At 33.7% G+C, this 16,203-nt stretch overlaps 2 protein-coding genes across 8 annotated transcripts in view; both read right to left on the bottom strand.

Annotated features, from left to right (window-relative positions):
• LOC100814187 (ATP-dependent zinc metalloprotease FTSH 11, chloroplastic/mitochondrial-like) overlaps positions 1-6,231 on the bottom strand; it is a 12,249-nt gene extending 6,018 nt beyond the window's left edge. Inside the window, exons 1-8 of the mRNA NM_001370594.1 lie at positions 5,637-6,231; positions 5,032-5,185; positions 4,405-4,497; positions 4,197-4,282; positions 3,982-4,105; positions 3,036-3,155; positions 2,620-2,670; positions 1,795-1,856 (exon numbers count right to left, since the gene is read on the bottom strand). Of these exons, the coding sequence (NP_001357523.1) occupies positions 1,795-1,856; positions 2,620-2,670; positions 3,036-3,155; positions 3,982-4,105; positions 4,197-4,282; positions 4,405-4,497; positions 5,032-5,185; positions 5,637-6,118 (1,172 nt within the window). The 5' untranslated portion in view covers positions 6,119-6,231. The remainder of the gene's footprint in view (positions 1-1,794; positions 1,857-2,619; positions 2,671-3,035; positions 3,156-3,981; positions 4,106-4,196; positions 4,283-4,404; positions 4,498-5,031; positions 5,186-5,636) is intronic.
• Positions 6,232-9,514: 3,283 nt separating this feature from the next.
• On the bottom strand, positions 9,515-15,013 carry LOC100813651 (polypyrimidine tract-binding protein homolog 2-like). Of its 7 annotated transcripts, none has more exons than XM_006581564.4 (12): positions 14,140-14,219; positions 13,969-14,031; positions 13,822-13,898; positions 13,628-13,688; positions 12,782-12,844; positions 12,619-12,692; positions 12,135-12,230; positions 11,856-11,913; positions 11,518-11,622; positions 11,341-11,422; positions 10,779-10,891; positions 9,615-10,199 (listed from the first exon to the last, which is right to left on the bottom strand). In XM_006581564.4, the coding sequence occupies exons 3-12, from the start codon at positions 13,854-13,856 to the stop codon at positions 9,888-9,890; spliced, it is 999 nt and encodes a 332-aa protein (XP_006581627.1). In that variant the 5' UTR covers positions 13,857-13,898; positions 13,969-14,031; positions 14,140-14,219; the 3' UTR covers positions 9,615-9,887. The 7 variants fall into 7 exon arrangements, with proteins under 7 accessions (NP_001357522.1, XP_006581627.1, XP_014631863.1 ...); XM_014776377.3 differs by having other exon boundaries at positions 13,628-13,685; NM_001370593.1 differs by lacking the exon at positions 13,628-13,688 and adding an exon at positions 14,857-15,013 and having other exon boundaries at positions 9,515-10,199; positions 13,822-14,031; positions 14,140-14,345.
• Between the last annotated feature and the right edge of the window lie 1,190 nt (positions 15,014-16,203).

Here is a 16,203-nt window from a genome sequence, read left to right as displayed (position 1 = left end):
ACTTCATTTACCATGCTAGAGTGTCAAACCTAATGGACACTTGTCAAGCTAGCCAAAGTTGGTTCCCTAAAAGAGTTTTAGAATCATTTTGAATGGTAAACTCAGACTATAGTGATTTAGAAATTATAACCTTCACTCTGTTTGTTACAAATGATTGTGTTAGAATGCGAGTTATAAGCCTAACTCAATCCTATAAAACCGGCTTATAAGGTGAGGATTGTTTCCCACTTATATACTTTATCCTGGCCATATCTTTATCCAATGTGTGATTTCAACATGCCCCCTTTTTGCCCATGGTTACCCACCACAATTAAGGTGACTCTTCAACACTCTCCCTCACACTCAAGACTACCCACCCAGAGCGTGATAAACACAAGGGTCCCACCAATGGATCTAGGATAGGCTTTAATACCATGTTATAACACGGGCTTAGGGCATGAACCAAACACTTGGCTGATTGAATTTTGATCTTACTTCATATGTCATCATACATGTAACTAGATCAAGTATTTCTAGGCAAATATCTTTTTTGGCATCAAATCTTGTAATGTTTTCCTACTACCGCTGCAATAGACTTCACATGTAGTTATTAAAATCCTGTTGCTTTCCATTTGATCTACACTCAATGTTTCAAAGATGTATGATAAAACAACAACTTCTTGTTTAGTTAGGCTCATGATATAGAGTAGTGGTAGTCCAAACAATCTACTTAACCACGTTTGTGCCAACTCTATAGCAAACATATCATTTATGCGGTACCCTTTTGGAGAATTTGTGTTTCACAAAACCTTTGTAGGTTTCATAATTTTCTTTAGCGGTGAGAATAATTTTTTGCCACCTGTTTTCTTCTCCAATCTTTTAGCATCACCACCAGCATAGAGAAGTCGATGACCTTGTTTTGGAGTCTTTGTTGGTGTGCCAATAGTAATATTTTTTGTTAACTTAAGCACCAATTCACGAACATCCTCTATGGTTTTCTTCATCTCTTTCAGCCCATCATGATGTTTGACAATGTCAAACTCTTCAGGGATTGATTCACCACAATTTTCTTTGTTGTGAATTTGAATCGGTTGTGCATCTCCAATTGACATACTTTCACCATCTCTGGTTTTGTCACCTTTTTTTGGATGTACCGGAATTGGGTGAAGTACATCCCAAAAAAGGTGCAGAGAGAGAAAAGTATTTGATTTATAGCAAGGAAAAGTTATATCCTCATGATTCACTTTTTTCTATTTTCCTAATAGAAATATTGCATTTTACCATGAAGTAACACTAACAAATAAAGCCTTTTTAAATCCCAAACCACAATGGAATGATGCTGAGATGGCAATATAATACAACAGATAGTTAATAAAAGGTATGCTCCCATTAGAATGACAATAATAAATATTAAGAATTTATTATAATAAAGGGATTTAGCACTACTGTATGTATATGGGCTCAGCCTACATGCTTTTATGTACATAACCTAGTAAAGTAAATATGAGGGTTGCTGCACATTATAGTTTATCCCATTATAGTTTACTCATGTGCCTCTCTTTCTCTCTCTCTTTCTACAATAAAGAAGACCCAGTAATCAATATTAGAAAAGATAAAGAAACATAATACATGAATTACAGAGGACATTAATGTACCCTCGTTAACAAACTTTCCAGGACAATATATAATGTATCCTTATTAGTTATTACATTCTAGAAAAATAGATCCTAATATCCTGTTTCAAAAATTAAGACAATATATAATGTATTCTAAACACAGAAAAATTAAGCTATAAAATGCAAAAGGAAGACTTACATCTCCTCAAATTCTGATCCTGCCCGATAGAAAAATGGAACACCAGCTTCTCCAGCAATAGCCTTCAAGGTCCCATATAAAGCAAACACTATCAGATCACAATACATATCAATAGATTTACTCAAGAGGTAGACAATAACAAAGTAGTGTTGTTTTTCCATTTGTATTTATGAATTCTAAAGAATGAATGAGAAAATGAAGTTGTAAAAAATGCCCGGGTTCTTTACCATAAAAAAAAGCCCGAGTTCTTTATCCTCCAAAAAAAAAAACTGAGCTTAACCTTAAGGAAGTCAAACTCTTATGTATTGATGGGCCTACAGATACCATTATGTAAGAAGAAAAGAACATAATGTGCATGTATATATATCAAGCTTTTTCAATACGTTTGGTACAGGTATGAGAAAGGAAACAGGAGGATAAGTTAATTTATGCAAAAATAAAAATTAGATAATGATATCAGTGTCAGCAAATTTAATTGAAAACCTATCAGGTAGACATAATAAACAGCTGCAAGGACAAAAAATAAGGAAACAGAACATATACAATTATTAATAATGAGCATATCCAATCACAAGGGCATAGAAAAATAAACTTTTGCCTACAGTTACAGCTTAGAAGAACAAATTATGCAAAGAGATATTGAAGTCAAATCGAAAGACAAGAACCAAAGCCCAGATATGTACTTCCAGAAACTTCATGCAAGCATATAAAAGTGGAAATCCATAAATCACACAAGAGGCCAATAGGTTCAAGTTCTAAAAGCAAGAACTTCATAAAATTTGTAAAAGAAGTATCTTAAGATATGCAGAACAGAAACAAACTGACCTTGGCTAGAAGAGTTTTTCCAGTTCCAGGTGGTCCAGTCAAGAGAATCCCCTGAGAAAAGAAGTATTTTAGGCTCACTTGATGATAAACAACAAACAACCAATTTCCAATGTGCACTGAAAAGTAAAAACACAGCATCTAATTATTGGACAAGCAAGTTCATCAGTATATCATGCAATGAAAACAAATAAAAAACAAAATCCCTAACATTGCGGCGAGTAAAAGCTAGCATGTTTATTGATGTAAAGTGTAAGCCAAAAAATTGCATATGTTATCATGTCATAAATTGGGAAGGAAACCTAGTCTTACTAGAAATGATAAGCCAACCATATTTTTTTTAAAAAAAAAGGTCAGAAATATAAGCAAGTGCTGACTAGCAAAAAAAGTTCAACAAATATACAATTACTTCTTCAGACCTTCGGCAACTTTCCTCCAAGGCGGGTAAATTTAGCTGGATTTTTCAGGTATTCCACAACTTCCTCAAGTTCTTGTTTTGCATCGTCACAACCTTTCACATCTTTAAATGTTTTAACATTCTGCAAGAGGAAAGAGAGCTTATATAAGGTTGTTTGTCATAATTTTCTGATTTGTTGTCAATTGGTCTCTCTGTATGTGTGAGTGTGTGTGTGTAATCAGCAAGGGAAACTGTTCTCCCTAATCTGGAGAACTAACTCAACAACTAAGAAAAAGACATGAACAGATATGGAGAGTAACTGAAAATGATCATAATATCCTTATCTAGAAAAAAAAATTTCTTGGGAGTCAGGATAGCTTTGGGGAGTACGAAAATTGCAAAGATTAAACAGAGAAGTTCTTCTCCTTTCCAAGACATAATAACAAAAAAAACAGGAAAGAACATAACTAATTCTCAGAACAAGATACAGAAAAGTGAACAAAAGACCAGTCTGCAGGAAGGAACAGAAACTAAAAAAGAAAGAGGAATGCCAGAGAGTAACATAAGTTCACCAACATTAATGAGCCAAGATCAGTAGGGTGAGACTCCTGTAGTTTGCAGGGAACAAACTCTGAATGACAATGACCCAATTCATGGAATTAGATATACTACAGAACTTGTTGATTGATCAATGAAATTTCATATTTTGAATAATTGATAAACAAGGATTGTTTTATTTGGATATAAAAAAAGACTGCATATATTGTACTATTCATTTACAATCTTCTCATCCAAAATGCAGTGATGATAACCCAAATTTTGAGCAAACTATGCCTTGCAATTTTCATCTTATTTTCAAGAAATACACAATGTACAATTTTGGCATGTTATATGCTTAAGATCATGCTTATCAAAAAAAAAAAAATGCTTAAGATCGTGTTAGTTAGAATGCATCCTAAAATGTTAACCTTTTCTGGCACCACTTCTTTATTTAGTTCCTTTGGAGCATATGTACTACTTGAGCCAACACTTGAAGTTCCAATCCCACCCAAGCTTACTATGAATTTTTGAAGTGCAACCATACCCACAACCCTGAAACACATTTTATACGACAATAAATGAAACTTCAGGTAAGATATAGATAAGAGAAAGAAAGAGAGAAATAGAAACTAAAGGCTCATACCAGACCAATCCCATAACAACAATAAACAATATAGTTGACAAAAGATCTTGTACAAAACGTGACTTCTGTGATACTTTGCGATCAACCTAAAGGTGGAAACAGATTCATGAGATTCCCAAAACAAACAAAAAGAATCTGGAGTTAAAATTCTAAACACTAAAACCATGAATCAAAAAGAACATTTTTTTTCTTTTGCAATAACTGTTACCATAGCAACATGTAATGGCTGCCTCTCAGATGTTCCAGGGCTAAGAATAGGCTCATCTGATTTACCTGATGCTCGCTGCTTCAACTCTTGCAACTGAAACAAAGAATATATTTGCTATCAGTTGTACCATGATATAACCAACACATGTAAACTATGAAATAAAAGAAGACAAATAAAGCTTTTATATAGGTGAAAAGACAATTCATCGAGACAAAAGGAATAGATGCAGAACATTAAATTTGGGAAAAAACAAGAGTGCCATGAAGAAAATCAAAATAAATGAGTGTAGAAAGAAGCAGAGGGGAAGAACCAGTTTTTAGGCTCATTCATTCTATCATATCATAGATTTGAAGAGAAAACACAAATCAAATCATTTAGATCCAGAAATACATGCAGGAGAAATAGTGCTTTAAAATTTGCATTGTTTAAAAGTATCCGAAACACCACTGGTATGAATTTCAGATCACAAGACTCTAGGACAGTAATAGTCAGGACAAGAACATAATCAACAAAGTTGTCTAACTCCTCAATGACACAAAAAGCCTAGTACACTCTTGCGCATATGAAAAATGATCAATCAAAAACTGATCAACAAAGAACAAATAGCATTAAGAAAAACGTGACTACCAGGGTAGGAAGTCTAGAAGGTTTCCCATATTCCTCATTTGGCAGATATTCAGCAATAGCATTAGTGACCACAAGAGCTCGAAGATATTCTACAACTCCTATACTGTCTACAGCACCCTCCCTTCCTTCAAAGTGCTTGATGACAGACTCAGGACTGGCAAAAAATGAAAAACATAAGAGAAACTTTGACGCAAACTGAAATCATTCATAAAACTGAAAAAATTATTCCAAGTGCTAACTACATTCTTCATTGTCTTTCTGTTAGTTTGAGCTGTACTGTGCTATTTATAGCCTTTATTTCTTTTAAATTTTTTTACGGAATCAGTGGTTGTTTTAATTTTTCTTCTTTGTGATTTCTGATTGAACAAAACTTAAGAGACAATTCCTTACGTATTTTTAGTGTTATTATTTGTCAATCAGAATTGAAGTTTTTTTACTTTAATAATATTTGTTAACCTTTAACGCAAACTTTTATTGCATAAATTAGTGGGGAAAAAAAGAGTCTAATATTTGATTGAAGATGAGCACCAAAAGCACCTAAGGAACTGTGTATAAGTTATCTCGATTTCACGGTGCAATGCGATTCGATTCAATTCAATTCAAACCTGTGTTTATTAAGTTCAATAAGTAGTGTGGTTTGTTTGGCGACATCATTGGGATTCGCCTCGGCGTCAACAATTAACCTAGCCAAACGCCTCTCCTGCTGCCAGAGAGGCAACCAGGTCATGAAATCGGCGAAAGCCTTTTCAACACTCTCTCTCGCTCCCTCGTACAACGCCACAATCGGCAACCTCTCTTCCTCTTTTGCACTCTCGCTCTTTTCCTCTCCGATCGAAGGATCGGAACTCTCAGCGTCGACGACACTCGGAGTCGCTTCGTTTTCAATTACACTAGAATCGGCGCCGGAGGGATTGGATTGGGAGCGGGAAGCGACGCTGCGAGAGACGGAAGAGTGAAGGCGCGGCTGAAACATTTTGCATGGAGATAGGAAGTTGAAAGAGTGAGGATGGAGTTTGTAGAGTTGAGGATGGTGAGAGCTAAATGGGAGAGAAGTTCTGCAGAGAAGTGAGGCTTGAAGTGTGGCCATAATGGTTATTGTTTCTTCTTCTTCGCTCGGAGCAGAGGAGGAATGAATGTGTGAAGGAAGAGCTACTAAGAGTATCACCTTATCTATCTGTTAGATAGAAATTAGTGCCGCCAATGGACAACGACTTCCCAGTTTAAACCTTATCATGCTTTTTATTTAAGGATAATGGCCAATCATTTTGTTTTCTCTTTATACCATTTTTTTTAATTTGTAATATATTATAACTGCATATCAAAACTAATTTTGAATATATATTTTATCTTTTTTAATTTATCATTTTCAATACCTTAGTTTTATCTTAAAAAAATTAGTTCAAAAGAATATAACTTTCTCTTTCACAAGATTAAATTATAATAAAATTTATAGACATCAACAATTGCAAGATATAAATTATTGTTTTATTTTTATTTATAAATTATTTTCTCACTTCCAATTGAAAAAAATATTATAAAACATTTTCTTGTTTGATAGAGTGTTCAAAATTATCAAATTTACTATCACATAAAAAAACACAAATATTCTACCATAGTATGATAGATGAAATTAGAGAGAGAAAATATTTTCTCTAAATCCTTCACCTGATTTTTTTCTTGAAAGTTACAATATCAATTGTCAAATGAACTTGAAAACAATAATTACATTGATAATAAATTAAATAAAATATAAATTAAAGCATAAAGAAAATAGAGAGAAAAATAAAGAAGAGAACACAAGAGTTTTGAGAGAATAAAAATTATGTGTATTCTATCCAAAAAGGATAACTTATTTATAAATACAAAAGATAAATAAAATATGAATGCGAACAAATATATTATTCATAACACTAATTTTATTTTTTTTAAAATATCAGTAATTAAAAATAATAATATATCACAATATAAATTATTTGTCATAAGTCTTAAATATAATTTATAAATACAATTATATTAATTAGTTACATATTTTAATTATTATATATTTAAAAATATTTTTTTATTATAAATTTTAGTTGTATAAAATAACATTTAGTTCGTTGTTGGTTCTCTTCGGCAAGTGTACCGAGTCACACAAGTAATATAAAACGGTAAGATCAAGTATCGTATCCTTAGGAAATTATGCAAACATTTGTATGGATTAAAAGCAAGTAAATATTAAGTTGAATCCTATACTAAAGTCTATTCGAATATAAACTAAATATCTAGAATTTTGGAAGTGAAAACAGTCAAGTAAAAAGCGATGGGTCGTTTTACTGAATTTCTCTTGATGCTAAAATATATTTTTCTCTATCTGACGTTATCCTAGTGTTCTTATGCTGAGAAATTACTCAAACCAAGATCCTTCTAATGAATGAGCCTAACCCTCTTTAAACTTCGTCCTTGATCCCTCAACAAACTTAGTCTAAAAGAGTTGCATTAAGTCTACAACATAATATGAACTAGATCACTACACTCCATTCCTAGACATAGAGATTTCTAGCTTGCTCTATCAAGTTCTAAGGCTTTAAAGCATTTCGCAATGCTAAAAATCCTAACTATACATACAAATGGGTGATCAAGCCACAAGCATGTAAGATAAGCCTAGATAAAAATAATGAACACATAAAAATAACATTAAATAGATAGTGAAAGAGTGTTACATCAAGGTTTCAGCAGAACTTCCCAACAAAGAGCCTTAGCCTTTCATTACAAGCAATATACTCTCAATACAAGAAAGGATGAGTTTTTGAGTGAAAGAAAATGGCAAAGACTGGTTGAGGATATCTCCTACAACCTCTAAACCCTAAACTTCACTCCTCTAACCTAAGCTCTATTTGCTACTCTCTTTTTGTCGCTTCAACTTCTCATTGTGCTCTGTTTTCAACTCTCTATGTAAAACTCTCCAAAATTATATTTTATTTTTGCCAACTTCAGCGTTTTAAAGGCTTTGGGACCTTTCAACTTTCGAAGGCTCGCTTAGCGAGACTGACTCGTTAAGTGAGAGTAAGTGAATTTTGACTTAGCGAGACTGGGCGAGCACATCTCTGACTAATCCTCTTCAAGGGTTTCCCAACCCGCTAAGCGAGTTATATGCCTCGCTTAGCGGATGCCACTTGTTGAGCGGATCAGTCTCGTTGAGTGAGTCATCAACTACTTGAACTTTTTCTTCTTTTAACTTGAAACTGAAGTGGTTTCAACATTAATTCACAAAATGAGAGTATCTACTCTATAAAATCACACTAAACATAAAAATATGTATAATTCCTACAAAAAGAATCATAAATTGGAGGTAAGGCATTATTTTCTTACAAATATTCAACATAAAACTAACTAATGAATAACGACTAACATTCGTGCAATGCACGAGCTAAAATATTAATTGTAATTTATGATATAAGTTTAGAGTTGTGTATTGTAATATATTTAAAATTCTAGCGTACATTGCAAAACCTAGAAAACAAATATTTCTAGAATTAACCGAAGTAAAATAACTATTATCAAAATATTTTTAAAAAAAATGTGTTTTAGAACAATAAATAAGTTACTTCTATTTGGTTTATAAATTATTCAAATTGAAAATGATGTAAATTTATTTAATAAAATAGAATTTAATTTAAATATACAAAATGAAGTTTTATATTAGTATTTTAATTATAAATTGACATATATATATATAATAAATTTATTAATTTTACAATAATTACATTAAAAATCATACTTAACTTTATTTTTCATTGATTAATAATATAAAAATCTCCCAACTAACAATTAATAAAAATTAGGCTTAATTACAATTTTATCTCTTACTTCCTTAAAAAAATTGCAGATTTTGTGGGTTAAAAAATCGTCACAATTAATGGAAAGACCGTCACAAAATTGATTCATCCTAGTAGAATTGATTCAGCCTTCAGAATCATCTTCACCTCTCACTTACGCATTCCCTGGCCAACTCCCTCACGGGCTCGCCCTACTTAACTCTCAACAATGGTGAACTCAAAGCAAAGTCGGACGATGAGATGGACCTGGTTCTGACAGCAAATGCCTTAGTGCAGAACCAATGTGCATAAGTTGAAAGTCAACAGTAGGTGTTGTGATCCTCACAACCGTAGTGCAGAAGTTTGGCAACAAAAGCACGTTTGTCATCCTCGACTTTGGTCCAGCCCAAATCTCCTGCGATCAATATTTGAATGATAAATATTAACCTGCACATATCCACCCAACGTAACCAATAACTTGATTGGACGAAATCAAACTGAAATTTTCATGATAGGTTTGTTTCAGTTTGGCATATTTCAGATCCTAACCAACCGTTGGCCTTTTCCACATAAAATGGTAATCTTTTGTTACAATAGAAGCATGAGTCATGTTGCCCACCCCTATCGTTGATTGTGTTATCGGGATATTTATTTTACAAAAGAGTCAACAAATTAACCCATATGGCTTCACAACCCAAACGACGATGCTGGTAATAACATGATATTACGTTCTGTCGGCCATACAAAATCGATTATACAGGATTACATCATATTCTCAAACACAAATAAACTAAAACAGAATATTTTGTTTCAAAGTTAAGACACTCAAAAGTTGTGGACCAATTGCTTACAGACTTCCATATTCAATATTCAACATCTGAAAAATAACTTAAGGGAAAGATGAGAAGTGGCCCATTTGAGGTTCAGAATAACTGTCAAACAAATGGATTAGAGGCCAATGTCACCAGATGGGAACCCTAATTTAAATGACAGTCCTCAGTTCTGCATAAGCCAGCGCTAACCAATGTATAGATCTATTTGAGACAAAGGAGATGCATGCTATTGAGTACGATCAGATCCATATGAGGGCATTGTTGTTGTAGGTTGTGCTGTGTTGTGACTAGGAAATTGCATTCCAGGGGCCATTTGTTGTGGCATAGTTCCAGGTGGCATGTAAACATTATTGTGCATCTGCATTGGCATAGACTGAACCGCTGCTGGTGGAGCTGTCCCCCATCCAGCCTGAGACCCATAGAATGGTTGTTGTGAAGGGCCCATCATGGAAACAGATTGTTGCCCGAAAATTGAGGGTTGGGCGTTCACAATAGGGGTATTAGGAATGGTATAGTCTCTGCTCCTATCATTATTGACCTGTAATTGCACAAATAATACATGGAATTAAATTTAAACTGAAGTCATGATAGAAGTACAACACTCGAGAATGACCAACTACAGAAGGGTTCCTACTTGCAGTATGTATGAAAAATGAATCTAATATTCAATACCACTAGATCCCTACTCGCATAACACCCATCAAAATAATGAAAAGGGGAAATCCAATACAGAACAACAAATATAAAATTACAAAGACAGGATCCTTATATTGCATTTCTGTAATTAAGGCAGTCAACAGCTTCCAAGAGAAAGGTGTGATGGAGGAAAATGACAGCAAGATAAAATTTGTCAAGCTTCAATAGAAGGGATTTTCAGTGCATGTAAAGATAAACCAACATCGTCTCAGGAAAGAAAACCAAGGCTCAAAACAAGAATCTCAAGTTGAGTACAGTTAAACCATGTACATCCATGAATAAAGATTGGCTTTGTTTGCATGTATAACAACTGACCACCATTGTATCATATTGGATAGGAGGCATCTTCAAATCAGAGTTTTTCAATCATTTATTCAAATGAACATCAATACTGACTCAAAAGATAGTGTTGGTTGTTTACCTTTATACTTAGATCAGTATGTCGTGAATATGAAAGGTGAAGCTTGCAAAAACCCCCATCATATATGCAATGTCCTTCCAAGGCTTCCTTGGCCACAACAGCTGTCTGAGTATCTGTAAAGTGTAAATCATAGCATGTCACTCAAGCTTATACTGACAGTATAAAACAAAACAAGGTAAACGATCAATAAAGGTCAAAGTTCTCCACTATTAAATTGCATATATAGTACATTTGAATTATCATTGTTAAACCTATCAAAGATAAGTATGCACACTGCTGAGGATATTTCCAGCGAGCAACAGATTCATAATCCTTGAGAGAAGAAAGCTAGCATAGAACAGGGATCTAGGGGCAAAGAAAATCGAAAAATGAGTCTTGGCTTTCAGGTCACACACCCTGACATGCAACCCAATCACAGATTCCAGAATCATGTGAGTATGATTGGCAATTTCACTCCAATCCCACACAAAATGCACATGAAGATTATGTTATTCTACCATCTTAATCACAATTTTGACAACACTAAAAATAACAAGAGGTAAAGTTTTTCAAAGAACCTAACCTGGATACTGAATCAGAGCCTGCAAACCACCATTCTTATCGAACATTGCAATTTTTTGGACAGGGCCAAAAGCAGAGAAAACCTGTAAAAAAAATTAAATGGTATGATATTATTAACTAAACTGTATTGTCAATCAATAATTAAAAAAAAAGGATGGCAGGCCATGATTCAAAGTACCATGTGTAAGACATCCAATGTTACAGCATATTGCATGTTCTCAATAGATGCAAGGAGAACATTACTCTCAGTCTCCAATCTTTTCCCATCCAAACCAACCATAGCCTGCACAAATTATAAAATAATATTTAGAAGAAAAAACAAATCCTTAATAAGCAAGTCAGTTTTCATGGCAACCCCCCCGGCAGATGGTGCACACCTAACTAATGCACACAACATAAACATTCAACTTAAAACGAACAATTTCCCATGCCTTAATTGCACATAAGAACAGGTCACAAGAGATATCATATTGTTACTCCATTAAAACATAGAAATGTTGACTGTCAATAGTTTACCTGTCCACTTCCCTCGACAGCTGATGGAGCAACAGGAAGGTAAGGATTAGTATAGTCTCTGGAGAAAGAAAAATAATCAATTAAAAATTGAAAATTTACTATTATCAAAGAAAAAAAGGCTTAAAGCTGATATGAAGGATGAGATATAGAACCAGTCTCCATGACAAAGAATAAACTAAAAACCAACAGGAAAAGGAAAGAATATTGGTAAATAAATTAAAAGGTGCTGCCAAAACTTGGGGTCCTAAAAGCCAGCAATACCAAGGAAATTAGCAATACCTGCTCCTGTGGCTTTGAAACTTTACACTTAAATCTGAATGTCCGGAATAAGTGATCCTAAGGGTACATGGTCCCACATGCTCAGGCAGCAGATACCTGACACCGGGGCAGGATTAAAGATCAATAATCAGAAATAATTTTGGAAATAATAAGAGCTAATTAATGTTCTAATAACTATTAATTTGCAGTTCAACTCTAACTTGGCACTTTTAATTTTCAAGATCAGTCCAGTTGGCACAATGGCATAATGTAGCGAACCACATTTCACACATCCAATGATTCCATAAAATTACAAACAAGTGCAAAAACAAAGTCTATAAACTCCATAATAAGTTAAATACCAAAAACAACTGCCAAAGTGTAAATATATAAAATAGTCCAACAGTTGATTGCTGAACAGTCTGAGAACATATGCAACATATACTGCCAGATGATCCACAGCAGTTGAACCAAATACCTAGTCAAACAAATAATACAATTTTACCTAGGTATGCTTCTTCCATCCAAAGCATCCTTCGCAGAGGTGGCAGTCTCTGCATCTGAGAATTGCACCAGTGCCTGGACAGTGACAGTTGAACAAAGAATTATCTCATGCTCATAGGATATAAAAAAGGGACAACAGGTAAAAGGGTGGCCTATCATCAAACCTGAAATCCTGCTGTCTTCTCGAAAGTAGTAATCTTATGCACAAATCCAAAGGCTGAAAAAACCTGCACAAGTGAATAATAAACTTTCAGGATGATATTGCTAAGGTGAATCTTAATAATGGAACACAGACAAGAATTTCAGCATATAGGTGAGGAAATTCGTCACTCACTCAAACTAAAAACTTGCGAGATTAACAAACAAAACCATTACAGGACTTAAATACCAATAAGCAAGTTTAAGGCTCTAAGCAAATCAATATCTCTCTTGAAAAGCTACTAGAATAATGCTTTTGTTACGTATGCTGGTGTCAGAAGAACTAAAACATTGCAAGTGAAAAGCAAGACAGATGATACTAGATCTAGCACTTACTGCAGAAAACAGGGGAAATAGTTTATCCAAGGGGTTCAATTCAGATCCAAGTTGTCTTATAAATATATAACTGAAATAATACTTACAAGAACTTGAAGTTAATGGTTCATTCAATTTAATACTAGAATAATTGACTCAAAATAAAGGACTTGGAAAGTAAAGTGCCTCCTCAACCATAAATTATGTCAAAACTCGGCATTCAGTTGCCAAGTTTAAAAGGAAACTTTTGGCGTACTTTCAGATAAGACTCAGAAAATCTAAAACACAATCTATCAGTAGTTACAAAATAGAAAATAACTGTACAGCACAGAATCTGGTGGCTAAATCTAAATGCCTATGCAGATGACGAGTCAATAAAGCACAGATGCACAGAAGAAAAAAAATGGAAATATCCTAAACTACAAGAATGGCAGGAGTTGAGGGGAATAAGGAAGAAAGAGGTAGTGTTAAGGAAAGGAGAAAGGAGACAAACACACAAGCGCTATTTCTCCCAAAGCACTAAGCTGCCATTGAAGATATTGCCTCGACATGGGCCTGCTGATTCATTCACATACATGTCAACAATTTTTCCACAGCCTGACAAAGAAAAACCTAATTACAAAACTAAATGGCCAGCATCCTCTTGATTACAGTGTTAGCACATAACTAATACACACGTGCAACTGCTTACCAAGTGCAAGACATCAATGCTGACAAGACGTGCATCTGCACCCTCAATCGTTACCAACAATACATTCCCGGGAACATCTGCAGTAGTTTTGTTATTCACTATTTCTTGCCTATTTGAATATTGTAGGTATACAGTTTTCCCACGTACTTGAGCAGGCTCTGATGATGAGGCATAGTACGATATCATTGCAATGGCTTGATTCAAATCTGCCTGGAGGTTGTGGTTAAAGCATATGAATTTTAACCAACAATCAGTAACTTTATATGAAGAGAAAAGCAAGCTAGACAAGGAAAAAAATGGAAAACAAAATATACTCACAAATTCAATAAAAGCTTGATTTCTATTCGCCCCAACATTGCATTTTGTGTTAACAACTTTGCCAAACGGCTTCCCAAGCTCAATCAGTTCCTCCTCTGTGCACTCCCATGGCAAGTTCCTCAAATGGAGAACCTTTGACGGTGGCTGAGTGTAACGGAACTGTGGTTGACTGGATACCGATGCCATTTCAAACGATAACCCAAAATCTGTCAAAAAGAACCAGAAAGTTTGCAGCCCCTTGGAATACAACACCCATTTCACAATTAGGTATCCCATCATGAATCCTTAACTAAAATACTGCATAACTACGTTTCTAAAAAAAATAATCCAACAGAGGACATTCATTTAATTATAATTCAGCCAGCATGCTTCATAAAGATTCAACAACCAAAAACCTTATCCCACAATGGCCATGAGATTGGCCGAATGCAATTTAAACATAATTATGCAATAAAAATTAGTGGGGGACAGAGAATCTATAACAACGTTTTGGGGCTAAAAGCAAAGTGCAGGTGAAATTACAATTCAGGAGATACAGATTCCACAAATTGACCTAAACCCAACTAATCGAAATCGATAGCTAACGGATGTAATCTGTTACAGTGAATTTTGTTGCTAGTTGTTTTACGGAGATGGCTTGGTGACAGTTATCGGGATCCGCAGCGACAAAGCAGAAGAAACACGAAAAAAGAGTTGTATAAAAAACAAAGCAATTACCTGAGAGAATTGAGAGAAAGAGAAGAGCTGTGGTTTTTTTACGAGTTAACGGGATTAGGGTTCTCAAACAAAGGGAAAAGGTAAAGAAGGAGCTTCACCGTTATCAACAAGAGTATTGTTTTTGGCACCGCGGGCAAAAACAAGGCCTTTCCGCGCTGAACCGTAACCAGATATTTATATAGATGACGAGATGAGATTTTTTTAAAAAAATAAAAAATAATATATATATATATATATATATATATATATATATATATATATATATTATTTTTAAAATTTTATTCACAAAGTGTGATTTTAGATTCATGTAAAAAAAAAATCTTGTCTGTCATATATAATAGGATTTACCTGAATATAAAACAATATAGTTTTAATATATAAAAATATTTTAAAAATAAAGTTTTTTTATAAATGTTGTGATGTATGATTGAGGAACATGACATTGGTCACCAGAGATGGGAGATAGGATGACATTTATATAAATTTTAATGTAAGTTAAAAAAAATATTTTAAAAGTAGTAAAAAATAGGAGTATTTATAGGCCATTCATATCTAAATTGATCCAAATTGGTTTGAATAATTTGAATTGGTCATTTATGTATTTTGATTAAAATCGAATTCAACCGATCAAAATTGTTCATGTACGGGTTGGATCACGAGTTTAGATTTATATATTTGTTGGCCCGTTGACCCAACCCATGAATCCGCAATTAAAATATAAATTTTATTATATATGTATTAAAAACTAAAAAAATGAATTTAGAATGAAAATGAAGAAAAAATAGGATGATGTGCAAAAACATGAGTTAGATAGGTATTTTGAGAATCACATGGAACATGATCACCTGAGTTTGACATTTTGAATTGACGAAAATTGAAAACATCCAAATATTTTTTTTTTCATGTATGACTAGAGATATAATGGTCATTTATGCATCTATTGTATTATATGAGTCTCCACTTAATACATGGGTTAGAATTCTAGATTCATTTTGTAATACACTGAGTCTCATTATTGTTGAAGCTCTCATTTGTGTTCAAAATTGGCAAATCTGCTAAGCAAAATGTTAATAACTTGCAAGTTGAAATAAATGAAGCATAAAATATTGAATCATGTGTGTAATCTCTTATTTTATTTTTTATATTTGTATAAAATATCAATTAATTTTTGTGCTAACGGGATTGTGTTTAAATTTGCAGAGTTGTTTAGATTGACTTTAAATACGACTAATATTAAAACTCCAACTATTGGAACTCAAGGCGTTGGGAATACTAGTATTAAAAATTCTTAAGGTATTACTTTGAGGTACCTTGTTATTTGTTTCACCTTTTTTCATATTTATTTTT

Source organism: Glycine max, chromosome 6 (assembly GCF_000004515.6).
Source record: "Glycine max cultivar Williams 82 chromosome 6, Glycine_max_v4.0, whole genome shotgun sequence".
Lineage (NCBI taxonomy): Eukaryota > Viridiplantae > Streptophyta > Magnoliopsida > Fabales > Fabaceae > Glycine > Glycine max.
This window is presented reverse-complemented; position numbering and strand designations above follow the sequence as displayed.